Source organism: Xiphophorus couchianus, chromosome 19 (genome assembly GCF_001444195.1).
Source record: "Xiphophorus couchianus chromosome 19, X_couchianus-1.0, whole genome shotgun sequence".
Lineage (NCBI taxonomy): Eukaryota > Metazoa > Chordata > Actinopteri > Cyprinodontiformes > Poeciliidae > Xiphophorus > Xiphophorus couchianus.
In genome coordinates this window covers 15565328-15584066 of record NC_040246.1, presented here as the reverse complement: position 1 = coordinate 15584066, position 18739 = coordinate 15565328, and the positions used below count along the sequence as shown (strand labels likewise).

Sequence of the window (18739 nt, the reverse complement as noted above, 5' to 3'; positions counted from 1 at the left end):
CTCCGATTGTCATTCTTTAATTAAAAAAAAAAGAAAAGAAAAAAAATGAGTAATAAAAACATTTACAGTTTGTGATCTAGTTGAGTTCATTTAGTGACATACATCAGCTCATATAACAGAAAGGCTTCACTTTTGAAATGATTCCTGGAATCACCCATGCTGTTGCATTACAGAGGTAAACATGACCACAGCAATTACTAAGATGAAATAACGATTGGATTCCAGCATGTTTTCTTTTTTTTTTTTTCATCCCTATTATTGTTTTTACTAATCAGCATGAACTCCTCAACAGACAGTGTGGGGAGCTGTGGCGTGCACAGTGCAGCTTCCAGGTTGGATTTCACGTCATATCCCAAAGTTTCCTCCCTGAAAACAGATCACCATCTCATCCTATCGGTTTTCGGCTCATGCTGTGTCCAGTTCGCATTCTCAGTCTCGTCTTGGCTGCATACGTTTATTGTCCTTGAGATTTCTAATGAGAAGATTGTTCTTGTTCCTCATTCAGTGAAAACAAAAGTCATGTGAGGTACAGGCTTTTCAAAAATGCTGTAATAGTTAACAGGACAAACACGAGTAATACTGATGTCAGTCATGGTGGGAGTGGTCTCTGATGACTTTTGGTAAATGGAGATCGGTGGATTGCTTTTTCCTCTTGGGCAGGGCTGAAGCGGAGGCGAGGTTGGGGTTGGGTTGGGGGATCGTGGAGGACAAATTGCATCCTGCCCAATTTAAATTCCTCCAAGGCGTCTCCTCTCTGCGGGGTCCCTGAAGCTTAGCTGCACTTGCAGGACTTGACGACCATGTTAGAGAGCTGCTCGACTTTCGGGGAGCGTCCCACGTAGTAGAGGATGGTGAGGGGCTCCAGGTCCTGAGGAACGCAGCAGGGTGAGGCGGAGGCTTCTGGGTTCAGGGTGTTGTAGAGGCTCAGCAGCTGTTGAGGGAAGATCAGCAGTGAGGCTTTTAAACTGTTTCTAGGATTTACAGAAGCCTTGTAAAAGTACTCACCCACCTTTTAGTTAAACTGCCTGGTATTAATGGGGATTTCTGTTTTAGACCACCACAATGTTCTGTTTTATTGTGATGTGAAGCAAAATGTATAATTCTGCGTAGGGCTGAAATGATTAATAGTATTAATCTTGGTGAACCAATTATTGAAATAATCAACTATTTTAATTGTTAACTTAAAGTATACACACAAAAAAGGCCATTTGCTGAAAGAATAACAGTCAGAGCCACAATTAAGTCAAAACTGTAAAACAAAAAACATTTTACATGTAAGATAACCAGAACTCCTTAGGTGGAGTAGTTTTAGCTTCATCTCGTTCAAATTGTGTGAAAAAAAAAAATCCTACTAAGCACCTTTTCCTATCTAATTGTTAATCAGTTAATCAAAAATAATAATCAACAGATCAGCCCTACACTGTATTGATGCAAAGTTGAGCAGAAAGGGCTGAGCTTTTCACATGTTGATGTTAAAAGTATTTTATTTTAGCTGCAGATGCATACTGCCCTACAAACGATCAAGCGTGCACAAAAGAAATGCTATAATTGCATTTTATGTAATAAATGTTTATTTTCTCTGAGTTATTTATTTGTATTTTTCACCTTTTTAAATTTATAAATGTAAAATAAGCACAAGTGGTTAGGTAAACATTCTGCATGATCTGCCTTTTTAAAAAAAATCAGATTAATCGATGAAGCGTCAGAATAACCAAAAGAATAATCGATTATTAAGATAATCGTTAGTTGAATCCCTTATTCTCTACAAATAGGAACCTCAAAAGGGTGCCATGCATTTGTTTTCATCCCCTGAAATTTTTTCCTGAGATAAACTTCCACTCTAGTCTCAGATCTTCTGCACCCTCTTGCAGGATTTCTTCTAGTATTGCATCCATTTTCCCACCAACTCCCACCAGCTCACCCCGTCCTGCTGAAGAAAAGCATCAGAACAGCATGATGCTGCCATCACCATGTATTAAGGTAAACATGGTGGCAACATCTAGGTCAGTGATGGCAGTTTTGTTTTTTTGCCCTGGGTGCCAAAAGTAGCAAACTTAGACTTCTGACGGGCCACAAAATTCATTACATCAAAAATGAAAAACTGTTGGTTGTGACACTCAGTAACACAAAGCTATAAAATCTGAATATCAATTAAGATCCAAAAATTGCTTTGGACTGCTGCCTTATTAAAAGAAAAACAGACGATTTCCAAATTTTTGGGGTCAACAGTTATGCTCTATTTTGTTGCCCAAATGTTTACTATTCTTGACTTGTGATCAGGGGCCAAACAGAATCCAAAGTGTGACTCCAGGACCACACTTTGGACACCCCTAATCTAGGCTAAAAAGTAAAATTTTAATCTCATCTGACCAGAGAGCCTTCCACACGGTTTGCTGTATCTCTTTCATGAAAATTATGTTCATAACTACTGTATGTATTTTATGTTGGCCTATCTCATACAATTCCAATAAAATCCTTAAAGTTTGTGTGAAGCAGCTGTAAAAGTCAAGTTTGACTCACCGAACTGTGGGTGGTGTCTGCACTACGAAGGTAGGGACAGGGACCGGAGCAGTAGTTTGCAAAGTAGCCCTCGGGTTGGTGGATCCACCGCCAGCCCAAATCCTGACGGAAATTAATATATAGTGATCGCACACAGCAGTTCTCCTCGTAATTGCTGCAGACAAGAGGGGAGAGACAGGATTACGTTTGATTTCCAGGTGAAGCGATTTCATAGTTGCACAGACGTCCTCCCTGTGCCCTCAGTCGGAGAGGAGAGAGAGGTTCAGAAATTCCTCTCCTAGGTGTGCCCTTATTTTCCCTCTTGGAGTCAGCCCAGGTGTCTTTGGTGCTCGCCTGTCAGCCTGATGGAGGAAGTGGAAAGCTGAGCAGACGGTATGTAAGAGGAGGTAGCGTTCGCCGGTTCTGGGACAGATCCCGACTTGTATCAGGTATTACCCATGTCATGCTTGTCTTGTTGATCAACAAGCTATACTTTGTGTGTTATGTGCCTACATGCATTTGAAATGATGGCTGATATTCCCACTTTTGTGGCTTTGGCTCTTCCACTTCTTTATAACTTAGCCTCCTATCAGCAGAGAGCTTTTCAGCTGGTTCCAGTTCTCCCGATTTCAAAACAGGCACCGCAGCCACACAGATTACTTTACAAAGTTTAACACAATGAACAATTGTGCGAGCAGCCCTTTACAATTTTCCAGAGAGAGGAAATGGGCCTTACTTGAAGCAGTAATTGGTGTCGAGTGCCCGCTTGCGCCTGCGGGAGGAGGAGTGAACGTCCAGCCTGTGGGGAGGAATCATCATGAGGATGAGGTGAGGGTACGGCTGCTCCTTCTGCTCCTTCTGCTCCTCCTGCTTCTTCTGATCATTGTAGTCTCCTTCCATGCCTGCAGGAGAAAGTTACAAGATTTATAAAGATACCTTTGGTTCAGCAGGAGGATATTCTGCAGGCACAGCTTCACTCATTCCTGGTTCAGTTTTATCCTTTCCCAGAGTTCCTTCACATTTCTTTTGTAAAACATCCAGACTTTTTCAGATGCACCAATTTTCCAGATTCCTTGGTCTTTTAAGTTCCTTTTAAAAACATAAAACACTGAAGTTCACTTTTAATTTATTTTCTGGAATGGAAGAATTTAAATATGGAACCTGGAAAAAACAAAAAACGAGACTGGAAGATGAGAAAACAAGGAAAGAATAGAGAGAAGGGTAAGGCAGAAGAAAAGAAGGAAGCAAGGGACAGATAGAGTGAATGATGAAAGGAGGGGGGAAAGAAAGAAGGATGCAAGGTCTTAGGAAGGAAGAACAGAAAGCAGGAAGGAGGGAAGATAGGAAACAAAGGATGAAGATTGGACAGATAGTAGAAAAGAAGGAGGCAGGGGTAGGGAGGAAAAAAGTACTCAAGGAAGGAAGATGGAAAGAAGGAAAAAAGAGGACAGAAAAAGAAAGACATGACAATGGAAGGAAAGACTGGGGGAAATGAGGCAAAATGGAAGAAAGAGAAAAAGCCACAAGAAAGGAAAGAAGAATGGACACAAGGTATGATGGAACAACGGAGGAAGAGAGAAGGCAACAAAAGAAGGGCAATTAAAGGAAAGGCAGAGTAATGAAGTAGAGAAAGAAGAATGGACAAGAGGAACGAAGGGAAGAAAAGAAGGATACAAAGAACAGAGGAACACAACAAAGAAAGTGAAGATGGTAGAAAGAACACAAGGAAAAAAGAGATGGCAAAGAGGGAGGGACAGAAGAAAAGACTACATTTAGAAACAGGAAAGGGAATAAAGTCTAGAAATATTAACGTCTTTTCCTACCCACTTTGTTTTTTTCCATACTTATTCAGAACGGGAAAACGTTAAAATCTAACTCCATGCTTTTCTAGACTTTTCCAGGCTGTGTAGAAAACCCTGCTTTCTGTATTTACGCTGCTGCCTCCAGCTTCCTTCTTTCCCCTCCGTTCTCCTCACTGGGCCTGCGTCTGCTCGTCCCATCTACCCCTGATAGCTTAAACAGTTCATATCTCAGGAGAGATGCTGGTAGATTTGCACGGCCCTCTTTAATTTGGGGCCAAACGTCTGCACCCCGTCGCAGCGCATTCCTTGTGGTCAGGCTAGTCAGGAGTGTTCCCAGGACCGAGGGTCCGGGGGCCCCAGAGCTAAGTATGATACCAGATCATCTGTATTCCCATGCTCTGTGTCTGTCTTCCTTTAAGAAATGACGGCCATCATCTTTGCGAGGATTACTGGATGAAGAACATCCTGATGAACAGACTACAAGTCACTTTTTATGAGTGTTTTTGATGTAAATCCCCAGCTTGGTTCACAAGTGAATTAAAAACGTTTAGGTCTTAAACAAAAGGGCTAAATTGGGCTTTTGAAATAAACTGCTCATAAAATTGACAAATGAAAATCATCCGAAAACTCAGCCCAAATTGCTCTAATCAGAATAAACCACATTTTTCAACAGAGCAGTGATGCCTATCTTTCATATTAGACAAATTAAACGTAATTCAAACAAACCGAATGATTATCTGGCTCCTGATCGGGAACAAAAACTGGCGGGGCCACCTTATTGGCTTTGAGAGATCAAAAGCAGAGACAAACCCTGACCAAACACAGACTCTGCGACCACAGTCTGGCCAAGGAGACTGGACAACACGGGAAATCCGTGCGGATCTGTACGCAGGAGTGCACACAACCCTAGATTGAAACTGAGATGCTTTAGAAAAAAATGTATTTAAAGCGGCCGTCGCATGCTGGAAACCTTTTCTTCTCTGCAGACGTTTATGTGCACGGAAAAAGTATGCAGAGGTAAAAAAAAAAAACACCACTGAAACATCTTCTTGAATGCAGAAGACAACTGCTTAAATATTTGTTCACAGTCTGGTTGGTCCTTCTGAAATGTATCTAAATCAATATGAAAAGCAAAGGCAGAATCCCAGAATCTATACTGTAATGTCTGGAAGACTGAGCACCAATCTGTATGTTTCTGACCAAATAAACACTTCTTGTGACCTTTTGTTGCAAAACTGCTTAAGCTGTGATATTTTTGACTTCTTCTAATCTTTCTGTAGTATTATCTATGGCCACTGTTTTGGTTGTGAAAAATGGCTGGTACAAATATTCCCACTCCTTCAACCACAAATTTCACAGAATTTTATTGGGACTTTGTGCGACAGACCAACAATAATTGTAAAAGGAACAGAAAATAATGTTTTGCATTCTACATGTTTTTGCATTTCTATCCACCCCCTCTGGGTCAACGTGTACAGCCAAATTTTGCCGCAATCACACATAAAACAAAATATACTTTTACCCATTATTCTGAGTAAAATAAGACTCCGCTAAAATATGCAGAGAATATATGTGTACATCATCATCAGATTTGTGTACTGCTACCAATAGTCACATCTGCAGATTCTCCCACCTGAGCCACAGTACTCTGCAGCTCCTCCAGCTACCATGGACTTCATGCCACTTTAAGTGATCAGCCATATGTTGGTGCGTTTGTACCATACTTTCCATTTTTTGATGAACACTGCACTGAATTTTATTTAGCGGTGCTGGAGTAAACGGGACTGGAAACATCCATGGCATACTTTCCAGATTTGTATTTGCACAAAAATAAATAAAACTATCAATCCTTCTCCTTTTATTTCAAAAGTATGAGTTGCACTGAAAAAGAGTGAACCAAAAACCATTTAAAACATTTTAATAAAAAATATAACGCATCTTTAAACTGCATCATTAACCAATCAATCAATGTCAATAAATCAGTTTTAATTGTGATATAACACAAAAAAGGAAAAACAAAACAAATCCTGTTTCTAGTTGGTTACTTTGAGGAACTTTAAATGAGATACTTGTTATTAAATGTTGGCCAGCCACAGCAGTGAGACACTAAATCAAACCACATTAACCACCTAAAAGTCATCAATTTATTTTATAGATAAAATTCTGGGTGCTTAGTTTCTTTTCTTTTTTTTTTTAACAAAGCACACTTGCTCCATAAACACAGATTGATATATTTTAAAGTGTTATTTCTGTTACTTGTGACAACTATGGATTACAGCAAATGAAAGGTAAAATTCTGCCCTTTTTCTGCTTGCTTGAGTAACTTTCGCAATCACACATTTTCCTTCCACTTAATTTTCCACTAGCATGCATGAATCTACAACTCTGAACAGCCAGTTGCTCTAGCAATGACCTTTTGTGGCTTATCCTCCTTGTGGAGGGTGCTAGTGACTGTCAGCAGTTGCACCCTTTTGCTGTTTAGCATAAAAGTAACATAACATTTCTATACAAAAAATCTGTCTTATTTTTAAATGAACAGAAATAAATGCTTGAAATGCATCACTCTGTGTAGTAATTCTATATAACACATGAAATTCAAATTAATTATATATATAATATTATATATTGTGACACTGCGTGTGACTTTAGGTTAAATAGCTGTAAGCTCTAAAACCTTTTGCTCAATCATATCACTGATGCATCCAAAAGAGGACTCACCTTCAAATTTGACTTCCAGCACTTCGTTTGTGTTTTCAACGATTTCACCATTTTTCCTGAAAGTGTGGCAGGGACAGTGCACACTGATCTCCAGGCCAAGATTAGTCTCTGAGGGAACATCCAGAACAGAAAGATCTAAGTAAATGACATTTTTCCTGAGGAAATTACCCTTAATCTCTTCGTAAAGTTGTTATCTTTCTGACAGGTGTGTAAGGAAAGCAAGGGAGAGAGGCAGTTCTGAGGTTTCCAACTCACTTCCGTACATCAGCCATTCCCTCACGGTCTCAGTCACATCGAAGGAGATCCACTCAGGGATGCCCTTGGTCAGAACGTTCTTGCCCCCGATGAAGCGCTGTTTGACTTTTGGGTCGTCTTTCTGGAGGATCTGTGAAGAAATCTGAAAATGTAACCCTGTTGCAAAAACCTTGGGCATGCAGAACCAAGGCGGTGTGTCTGAGCCAGACTCTCCAGGATGCCTCAGGCTAAAGCGTCTACTCTGCATGGAAAAAGTGACTCCCTGTGTTGATATCCCCATTTTGCAACACTTCAAAAACACAGAGTATTTTTGGTCTAGTTTCTTAGTACGCTGGAAATAAGAAAACTATCTTACAATTATCTTTTCTGTAATATATAACAGCTTGTATGAAGTTCATAATTCCTTATTACTTATAAACAAGTACAAGCTCCATTGGTAGGTTACTTCACTTATAACATGGGGGAAAAGTCTTATTAGTGAAATAATTTGCCAGTGGAGCTAAAACTTAATTAAATTGACTTAAAGCAAGCTTCTATAGCTTGCTGAAAAGTTGCATGTAAGTTAGTTTTCGTATTTAAAGTACATTTTGACTAGAAACTAGACTAAAAATACTCAGAAAGTTTTTGTGTTCTTGCTGTGAAATGTACCAATGAGAAACTGGCCATCCTACTTGGCAGCCACTCAGTGTCACACAGTTCAAACTAAACACCTTTAAGGGCATTTATAATAAACAAAACCATCAAAGAAGGAATTCATATCGGCACCAACAGTTTTCTGGAAAGAGGTGTTTATGTGTGGGGGAACAATCTGTTAGAGTGGTGGGTCTGAGCCCTTGGCCCCACAGCAAGGGCTGTGGATAACCAGGTTCCTGAACATTGTCAGCATCTAATCTGCCTTCCTGTGGGACCGAGGGGCCGCTGTACAGCCAGCATCAGCCGTCTGCCAATCAGATCCTGCCTGAAAAGTGTGGGGGCGGTTGAACGGCTCCATTTACTCCCACCGGTGGGTGAACCTGCCTCTATCTCCTCCCAGAACCCTGGAAATAATCTTGAGGGCCTGACAGTCTGCATTCAAGCGCTGGCCTGAGGTTCGCCTTAGAGACGGTATGTAGTCCGGAGACGCTTGTCTTCCTGGCAGGAAGTGTTGGAACCTGATCATTACTCCAACTCTCTAACAGGAAATTAATGAGGAGGCAGAAAAATATATATCCATGCCACCCCACGCACAGACATCAACCATATGGATGTTTCAGCAGACTTCAAAGATTATCATAAACATAAAACACAGAGGCAGATATAAATGCCTCCTTGATCCAGCATGTATGGACAACTGCTGAGATTAGAAGCTGGAAGAGACGAAAGCGCAGAATGTTAATGTGGTTGCAGAAGGTTTTAAAATGTGTCCTGATGTAGAACCCATTGGAATATAAGCACATGGAATAATGATTAGCACGTGAAAAGGAAAAAGGGAGTCAGACTCCCCAAATATAAATGTTTTCATCCTTCCCTGTGACCTACAAGTGGTTTAAGAGAGAAACAAAGCATTTTACTCACCCTTTCCCCCCACCTGTGCTCTGCTAACAGAGGAACTGAGAGTTCACGCACCTGGTAGAGCTCAATCCTCTGCTCGTTTTTCTTGGCATTGGGATTGTGGATCCGCAGGGCGCGAAACTCAGCCCGGAACAGATTGGTGGCATTCTTCTCCATGATCGACACGTTGAAGCGGAAAACCTTGGAGGTGATACGATTATTGCAGTAGGAGAGGTCATCTGCAGGTAAAATGAACATTGTAACTCGTCATTTAAAAAAAAACAAAACAAAAAAAACAAACAAATAACATATTTTGAACTTTGAAAATATACTGTTTTCAAAGTATTTCAAAGCGTAACTTTTTCCAAAAAAACCCACACTTTTGTAGCCACACATTTATTTTAACATCAAGTACCATATCTGGACGATGACGCGTCATCTTGAGCCACATTGTCTGACTGACTAATGTTCCAGACAGTTTTCTATGTTGAAAAGAATAAATTTTAATGGGGATCTACTGAATGAAAGTGCAACTGCTTATTGGGAACAGAAAAAAAGAATAGAGTGAACAATTTTGTTACGAAGACCATCAATGCAGGCCATGTAGGTGAGTTCCTTGAACTAAACAGATGAAGATGATCACAAAACAGTCTCTCTGTTGGACACACTTTTTGTCCCAGGATTTAAAAACATGTGGATTTATGGACATTAGGAAAGAAACAACCAAAAGCTGATGGATGAGGCCACAACACAGCTTATGCCACGGATAGATCAGATAGCTCAGGCAGGGAGTAAACAGCCAGACTACTGATGTGATTACAGCTGTATGTTATGAGCAGATTTTTATGCACCAATAGTGTGTATATATATATATATATATATATATATATATATATATATCCTTTTTATGCTTCTTCTGTCAGGACAAAATGTCTGGTCATGTCCAGAAATCCTGCTAAATCCTCATCTTCTTAATGACGTATTCTAATATGATCCTGCACAATTACCTTTGGCTGCAATTGTTTTTCTCTGTGTCTGAGCCAAATGAAAGAGTGGATTTTTGATTGAAGCTGCAGTCTCAATACTTTAACTTCTCCTCCATCTTCCAGATGTATAACATTAGCTTGAAGTGACATTTTGGGACCAAATAACATATTGTGTGGAAACTAGATGTATACAGACTTACAGACTTTCAGTGGCATGACAGGAGTTCATCATGACTTAAACATGTTTGACAGATTATGTGGAAAAAAGTGAAAGTTGAACAGTCACCAAAATTGTCACTAAAATTGATAATTTTAGTGATAATAATGCTGGTCAGAAGTGGAGCAGACATGACTTTTTGTGTTTTAAATGACAGTTTTTGCTACAAACAGTTGTTTGTCACTGGTGAATTACAAGTAGACATGGGTCACCAAAAGGCCTCTTAAAAGCCTTCAACAGGGTACTGGTTGTTTAGGTCTTCAAGCTACTGCTTACATAGCATTTCTCATGACTTTTTCCTTCTCAATGAATGAATGAATTATTAGATCTGTGGTTCTTGCAGGAATTGGGCCCTGACCAAGCCCCCCTCAACCAAATAAATGGAGGCAATTATCTGTTTTCTTTTCCAGCAGAAAGCAGGTAACCTAGTTTCCCACTGCACATGTATAAAAGAAGTAGCAAACTTGTTCAGGGCTGACAGATAAGATGTATGCTATTTTGTAGTTCTAATGCCACCCTGGGCGACTGCCCATGCAGCCCATATCAAACAACGCCACTGCATCACATGCAAGGGTTTCAAGATTATGACTTTGCTATCAAAGCTCTTCTCTTCTGTTGGCCATTAGGTTATCCAATAATGCCTAAGTTCTGCTCTCCAAACGTAACGTCATCACTCTACAACAACTCTTGGCTGCCTAGTGCTCACTTATTTTCTTTCATGCTTTTTTTTTTTTTTTACATATTTCTAGATTTTGGTCATGGAAATAAGTAAAACTATTGTGAACTGCAGCTCTGAACACAATTAAAGGAAAGGTTGTGGAAAAAGATGTCATATATAGGTTTTTTAAGGCAGACTGTTCACATGTGATCTGAACATCTTAAAGCAGTTTGCAAAAAAATAGTCATATACTTTTAACTATTATCACAAACCATCTGTTTCTGCTTTGTGCAGTAGGAGTTAGCAACAAGTTAAAATTGTGAAATGAGATCCAAATGGGCCATGTGGTGGTGGAGCAGGCTACAGAGGGACAGCACCTCGCTTCTCTGCCTACAAGCACTTCAGCTCAACAGGTGCTTTGAAGCCTCAAACAGAAGCCAAAACTGTTATGAACTCAGAGATTAAGCCGGAAACAAGCATCTGCAGGCACCAGAGCAGAGAAATACCAGAAACACCGCTGACGACGGAGATTTCAGGCCACACCAGGCCGGGTTATCAACACAGACAGAATCAACTCAAAGGGTGACTGCTATCTGAAAAGCTTCCTGTCATACTGAAGTTTTTTTTTTTATTCCCTTAAACCATGTAGGAGTTTATTATTTTAACAGGCAAAGCACATGCAGCGTTGAGCAAAACAAGCACATAGCAAACGTTTTATGAGCCAAGTGGAAACAGTCATTTACAGCCAAGCTTTGGCTAATTTATTACCTCAAGCTTAAGCTTTATTACCAAGCCTTGGATTATGCTGGTGGTTGAAAGGCACAATACACCTTTAGCTGATTTGCACCTTGAGCAGTTTCGGGACGAATGGAAACTAGGAAGCTGGGTCTGTGTCATGCAAAAGGAACTTGCACATCTTCAAGTGTCTGTACTTCATTTGACCCATAATCCTATTTCAGTGTCCTCCCAGTCATTATGTGGTATTTCCATACAAATTTTTTTTCTCAACTTTCCCTATTTATAGACGACCTTTTCCGTGTCTATCCCCAGCCAGATATCTGTCCAATGTTTTCCAGACAATCTATGAGGAGGAATCCTCAATAGCCTTTTCCTCCCCTCACTCATGGCCCCGTTTCTCCCCCCGTTCTCCCTCCCTGCCTCCCCCACAGAAGGTGGAAAGCCCCACTTTGAGGGGAGATTTGAAATTCTAATCAAGTCTTCGGTTTCCTTTTGGATGACCTCATTTTTCCCATTGCAACGCTTTTAGGATTTCAAATTACGACTTATTTTTGCCAGAGGTCTGAGAAGTAATTTGTTCCATCTTGGTGAGTGGAGAGAATTGTTTGTGTAATTAATATGAGATAGATTCGTTAATTTCTTTACTCTTTACTTCTTGTTTTCAGGTTGAAGCTCCTTAAAGAGCGCCAGAACTCAGAGCCTGAAACCGTTTGAGGCAGCACAGATTTATATCAATAAGCTTCTTCTGGGTCTAATTTTATGGCTAAATCCACTGTCAGAAATGAAAACCAGAGTGAGACTTACTCAAAGTAAACAAGTTAGATCTAGTGCTGTCTGAAAGATAGTGTTGAATATACGCTAATAAATCACGTTTTAATGGTATTTTATGAACGTGTTCTCATTGATTCCTTTGCAAAAACATCCTGTGCTTGGCAGAAGTATTCATAGCGCTTGAACTTGTCGCTCTTTTAACATTTTACCACAAATTTCCATGTACTTATTTAAGATTTTTTAATGGTATTAAACTTCCAGCTGAGTATAATTAAACTGGACACTGCTTTGAGCAACAGAAAGGTGGCACCATTATGCTGTTTACTTTACACTGCTTCCAAGAAGTGATGCACGATTCACTTTTTTCAGTTCTGATACCAATACAGATATTTGAGGTTTAATATTGGCCGATACTGATTCAGTACAGAAAAACGGCACTGAATTGACAAGACATTTCTTTTTTAAAAATAGGAACATAAATGTACTGAATTACAAATTTATTTCATAACTCTGCACCAGAACAGCATACTTAAATACACCGATTGCTTCACAAGCTTGGTCAAACATGTAAAAACACTTTAATTTACTTTCATTTGTTCAGTCAGTGTAACGAGGAGTATAAAGGCCAATGTCAAATAAATAATAATCTGGAACTGACAAAAACAATAGGTTGACCACCTTGATTAAACATATAAAAATAATTCATTTAAACGGTTCAGAAAGCGCTTTTAGGAATTCTAAATATAATGTAAAATAAATAAAGCAGAGTACAAAGCATAGAACTAGACTCAGTAGATCTGCCCTTATGGATTGAACACACTATCACCAATACCCAATCTACATTTTTTTTAATACAGATATTAATTTTGGATCAGTGGACATCTGCTTCATGGTGTAAGTGTAGATTATTGATTACATTATATTTGTGTAAATCTATTGGAGTCATTCTTTTAATCAGAAGTGAGCATCTGATAAATGGAAAACATAGCAAAATCTATTTCCACGTTTTAGTTGTTATCGAAAAGGTTCAAAATCATTTTTGTCACATTGCATCTGCAAATGTCAAATGATTTTGTCAAATAAAACTTTTGTCAACTATGCAAAACCCTATTTCTAGCAGAACAGTATGTGTAGCAGAAAACACCATCCTCATGATGAAACAAGGTGGGGGCAGCATTATGCTGAAGGGATGCTTTTCCTTAGAAGGGCACAACAAAGATGTTTAGAGTTAAAAGGAAAATGAATGATGATAAATCAGGAGCAATCCTGGAATAAAATATGTAGATTCACTTTCCAGCAGGACAAAAACCCTAAAGACACAGCGGGAGCTAAGGAGGAGTAGTTCAGATTAAATCATATTTCTCTGTTAGAACAGTTAAATCTGCATGTAGCTTTGATAAAAAACATGTTGTTTTTTTTTTACATATTTGTTAAAATGGTCACTTTGTCGTAGTATAAGAAAAACAATCTGTCAAAAAAAAAATATCAAGCTCTTCTGCCTTTTCTCAGTGGTAATTGCAGAAAAACACTGCTTGGTCAGAAACAACCAATCAGAGCCAAGAAAAAGGTAATCACTGTCAATCATGCTTATGAACCTGTTGCGCTCTGCTACACTCCAGCATCTTCCAGACAGCAGAGCCTGCAATGAATATTCAGACTAGCTAGCATGGCCTCCGGTGACAGTGGATAAATGGTTTTCCTGGAACAGAAAGTTGCTTCCCCACCATTAATTAGTACACTGAGTAGCGAGTACACAGGATTGATTGACAGACAGAGCTCAGGCCCCTCTCGTGGCTCCGGTTGGTTGATTTTTGACAGGGACCGGTGCATTTACTAGCTCAACCAGCTGGAGGAGCTTGATTTTTTTTTTCACAGCTCATCTGTCTCATGTCACACTGACAGAGTGACAGTTTTAACAAATATATAAAAACTTTTTTTTAAAAATAAAAGTTACATGCAGAAGCTTTAAAGTTTCAACTGCAATTCAATTTAGAATCTCTGGCTGAACTTACAAGATATGTTCAGAGATGTTTTTCATACAATCTGACTAGAGCTGATCAATTTAGCAAAAATAAATAAATAAATAAAAAAAAGGAATGTGCAAAGACTTTAGTTTCTAAAGGTGAGAACCTTTAGAATTTTTTTGGAGTTCTTGAGAAAGACTGCTGAAAGTAGTGTATCCTCTTTCTTCCCTCGTATAGGAAGAAAGAATACGAGTATGATTATAGCCCAATAAAATACAGAGATCTGAATACTTTTGCATGGCTCTGTATACAGTCAGTGCCTGAACATTTATTTTCAGCTGCTTTATTAGTTCACTGAACCTAAGTTGGCCACGCCCCGCTGACACCAACCACACCTCACAACCTAATGCTCATCTGCTGCGGCGCTTCCTGATGTACACTACCAAGAGTCACCTCTCATTGCCCTTTTGCCCGGAGGATATTCAGTGATGTCAGCCTCTCCAGAGCTTTTGGGAGATAAACAAAAGAAATAGTAATCATAAGTCTGCAGGTGCTAGCCAGCTGCTGTGGTGTCTAGCTCTCATAAAGCATAGCAGTGATTTCTTTGGAAATGTATTAAAGTTTAACTTTGAGCTCTTTTATCCATTTAAATTCCTGCATCTGGATCCTGTATTTGTTTGCATTACGTTCTGTGGGAAAGGTTTGATTTTGTCTCACAAATAAATTGAGGTTTTAATATAAAGCAATCAAACTTTTCATCACGGAGAGGTTCTTATTTCTCCACTTCATTCATCAGATACCGACTGCTGCAGATGAGATAATGTGATGGCCCTCCACGCACAGGAAGAACATCGTTTTTTCCCCCTGCTTGATTAAACATGAGGAAGCAAAATTGTGAACCTGAGGGAGTTGGTTGGAGAGATGCTGTTTCCCTGGGAGAAGGCCAAAGGCCTCTGTCTCTGTTTGTCCAGATGACATCATCTTTTTACTATCCCATATATCAGATACCCCTGCTGTCCTCAGCGCAAGTCCTCATATTTTCTACCGGCCCCAGCACTGAGTCAGTGATTGGCTTGAAATTTCACTGAAGCTGCATGATCCAATTTGCAAGGCATGGTGGAGTCGGTATCCTGCCGTAGGTCGTGCTTTAGCTTGGCTGTCTCCTTTCCTTCAGCTGTGCACACTGGTCTTCTGACAGCAGCTCTGAACTGCTGCCATGTCTGAATTCTGCTTCTTCTGTGTACTCGTAGATGGCAGAATGCACTGATTTCCATTGGTAGTAGTGTCTGGAGCAAGTGGTGCATTAAAGTCTGGGAGAAAGGATTCTGTTTAACTTCTCAACTGTGCTTGAATTTGTTTTAAAGAAAAAAAAAGAGAAGAAAAAAGTAAAACTTGACCGCTTTCCCAAACACTCCCACCATCCAAAAGCGGTGTATGTAAAAGTCATTATATCCAGCTAGAAAATGAACTACACTGTAAAATTATCAAGGTGACAGACATTATGTTGTGCTGCGTGACGAGATCCCCGTGAAATTACATAATGGGAAGGGGAAAGAAAAGTTTTAATTAATGTGTTTTTGGCATCATCTGATGATCTGAGTAATATCTTCCTTGGACTTTAAGCTGGGTAAAAGTGTTGCCAGCGGTAAATCAGGTTCACTTCTTCTATTATCACCTAGAGTACATGGCCCAGTACAGTATGATGTGTCCTGGGCACCAGGCCATCTCAGATCCCACTCCTTAGACCTCTGTTTGTTTTGGGAGCTCCGGCTACCTCTGACCAGTGGATAAACCCCGAGTTGTGTATTTTGATTGTCAGAAGCACTTTGCGGGACCCGTGAAATGGATTTGATTCAGGACTTGTGCTGCGGCTCTGCTCAGTGTCACAGCGCAGCATAAACACCTGTTGATTTCAGAAGGGTATAACGCCTCCACTCTGCGACCTCTGACCGTGAATGGGCACGGATCCAAACGGCCCCTCTCCGGAGAGTCGGCCTCTCACCGAGCTTCTGCTACTGATTTATGGAACAATCAATGGGCCATAGTTTATACAGGAAATACCAATATGGATGAACAAGGGAATTAGATCATAACACAGAGGTACTCAAAAGAAATAGAGTAGGGGGAAACAGAGGTGAGCTGCAGTAGATGAAAAATATCAGGGCCAGAAAAATGGAAATGAAGTATTAGAGTTGGCAATAAAGAGAATATTTAACAGCCTGAGAAATTTCCTCACTTTGGAATGTGTCAGACATAAGCTGGAGTTCCCAGGGCTTTGGTGTGAGGTATATGTGGAATGGTGCTCATTCCTATTAGACTGTTTACTTTTTTTCTCTCCTTTGCACAACGCTCACCTAATCGCCTGAGCGCCTGTGTGTAAAACTGCACAGATCGTATAATACACCTGGTTCTTAAAACTGCTTTCACAGCTAATAATAATAACTGTATGAAACACAGAGTTTAGATTATTACATAATTTCTTTTAGTCCAAGATTTTGATGAAAGTTGATCACCTTATGAATATGAAACAGTAAAAATGGAATTCCACTTACATATTTATAGTTTTTAGGTGATGAAATCTGATATCTGAAAAGTTAAAAATATCTTCTTCACATTTGGTCATATTACACACAAATTTCAATGTATTTTACTGGAATGTAATAAAATTATACTTGTACAAACACTCTTGGGCTACATGAAAGGAAAATAAAACACAGCACATCACCATAAACCCACAATCCCTTCAGATGGAGGCAGCATAGTGCTGTGGGGATACTTTTTCAGGAGGATGTTCATTAGATTTAATGAAAAAAAAAAAAATAGACGGGGCATTCCTAGAAGACAATAAAAATGTCTTCTATGTATGTATTCCTTGTGCTGATACCTCTAAATAAAATCTACTACAACAGATTACCTTCAGAAAACACCAAATTAGTAAATAGTTTGCATTTGTAGTACTTCTCTCTGCTATTCTGTTGACATAACTGCAGGTTGTAGCAAACCATCAATGGGACACAGCAAACATATGAGGGAAGGAGCTTTGGTCAGATAAGCTAAAATCAAACCCATTGACTAACGGGAAACTAATCACTGTGAACATACCATCACCAGGGTGAGATATGGTTCACCATGCTGTGGGGATGTTGTTGTTTGCCAAGGACAGGGAAGCTGGACAGAGTTGATGGGACGATAGATGAAGGTAAATATTGGGGAAAAAAATGAAAGAAAACCTGTTTAAAACAGCAAAGGATCTAAACTAGCGGTGGAAGTTCACCTTCCACTAGGTCTGACCCTAAATATACAACTATGGAATGGATTACATCAAAGTAATATTAATGTGCTTGAATGGTCTAGTCAAAGTCCAGAACTAAATCCGATTCTGGTCAAGAGGCTGGATAAGACAAAAAGTCACATTTCAGACTAATATTTGAAAACTATGCTGAATTTTGTTTCCACTTTATGACTGTATGTTGATTTTCTTTTATATAAAGTACATTAAAGTTCATGGTTGTAGCAGGACAAATCTTAGCTATAGATATGTTCAGATTGTCTCTGATTAATCTGACCACCCAATGAATGGAAAACAAAATCAAATCTACAAGTTAAAGTTGGTCGGTGACTCTTGGGTCTGATAGATTGAAAATTAAAACTCACTGTTTTCTGGTGGGCCATTGATCATGTTGAACTTGTAAATCTCCTTGGCGTAGTACTCAGTCTCTGTGTTATCCTGGCCGCAACTCTGCTGCCGGTCCCTTCCCAGCTCCTCTATGAGCTCCCTGGTGCTGTTGTACAGAGCCAGAACCTGAAGCGGCACCTGGCTCGGACCTGTCGTCTGAGGCGGACTCGTCATCCGGAGTTTGCTGAGAATCTGTCCCCGGACCGCCTCCACTCTCTTTTTCTTTATGTGGTCGATGTCCACGGTGGTGCAAGTGGATAGCGAGAAAGTCATTGTCACACAGTTTGACAGGAGGAAAAACAGAAGTGCTTCGCCCAGATTCATATTTCAGTCTGAGTTTACTCAGAGCCGCAGCTTGTCAAGTAAAAGAATACAAAAAATATATCAAGCCAAACCAGACTCCGATTTCAATAGAATCCCTTTTTCTATTTTCATTCAGGTCGTGAGTGAATTATGTTCCTGGAGGAATCCCATTTTCTTAAGTGCTATGTCATCTTAGCAAAGTGCGCATTTGCGTGGGCGCAAATCCGTGCCATTTTGGAATATAACCACAGCTTTTTATCAAAACTGTTAATTAAACTCTTCATCCCCCCTGGTCCCATTCAGGTATTTTCCCCTTCCCTTTGGTTATGATTCAGATGGAGCCAGTCCCTGCGCCTTGGTTCAATTTCTCCCTTCCACTCAGCTCTTTTCATCCACTCTTACGCCTCTGTTATCTCGCTGTAGTCCAACCTCAAACTCACTCAGCTTCTCTCCTCTCTCACTCATGTTTTATAGTCAGAGGCTGTGACGCTTCTGAGGGAGGGGCAACAACATCTAAACCTTGTTCGGACAATGAGTTCTCGGAATATATTGAAAAAATATATTTTCAGATCTGTTTCCGAGTCTCCAGGTCTTCTAAGACATATAGGGCTTTAAAATTATT

General features: G+C 39.8%; 1 protein-coding gene across 1 annotated transcript; it reads right to left on the bottom strand.

The window, feature by feature from the left end:
* Position 1: 1 nt before the first annotated feature.
* tgfb3 (transforming growth factor, beta 3) lies at positions 2-18567 on the bottom strand. The gene is made up of 7 exons (XM_028000349.1): positions 17793-18567; positions 8880-9043; positions 7275-7404; positions 7020-7127; positions 3236-3401; positions 2521-2674; positions 2-931 (listed from the first exon to the last, which is right to left on the bottom strand). Exons 1-7 carry the CDS (start codon positions 18136-18138, stop codon positions 773-775), a joined length of 1227 nt encoding a protein of 408 aa, XP_027856150.1. The 5' UTR covers positions 18139-18567; the 3' UTR covers positions 2-772.
* Between the last annotated feature and the right edge of the window lie 172 nt (positions 18568-18739).

Bases quoted from the DNA above. Each gene is read 5' to 3' on its own strand.
- tgfb3 (XM_028000349.1), bottom strand. From the start codon at position 18,138: ATGAATCTGGGCGAAGCACTTCTGTTTTTCCTCCTGTCAAACTGTGTG. The intron at 2,675-3,235 runs GTAAGGCCCATT...TCTTGTCTGCAG, and splicing joins GACACCAATTACTGCTTCAA to CAATTACGAGGAGAACTGCT. The intron at 932-2,520 runs GTGAGTCAAACT...TTCCCTCAACAG, and splicing joins CAGACACCACCCACAGTTCG to CTGCTGAGCCTCTACAACAC.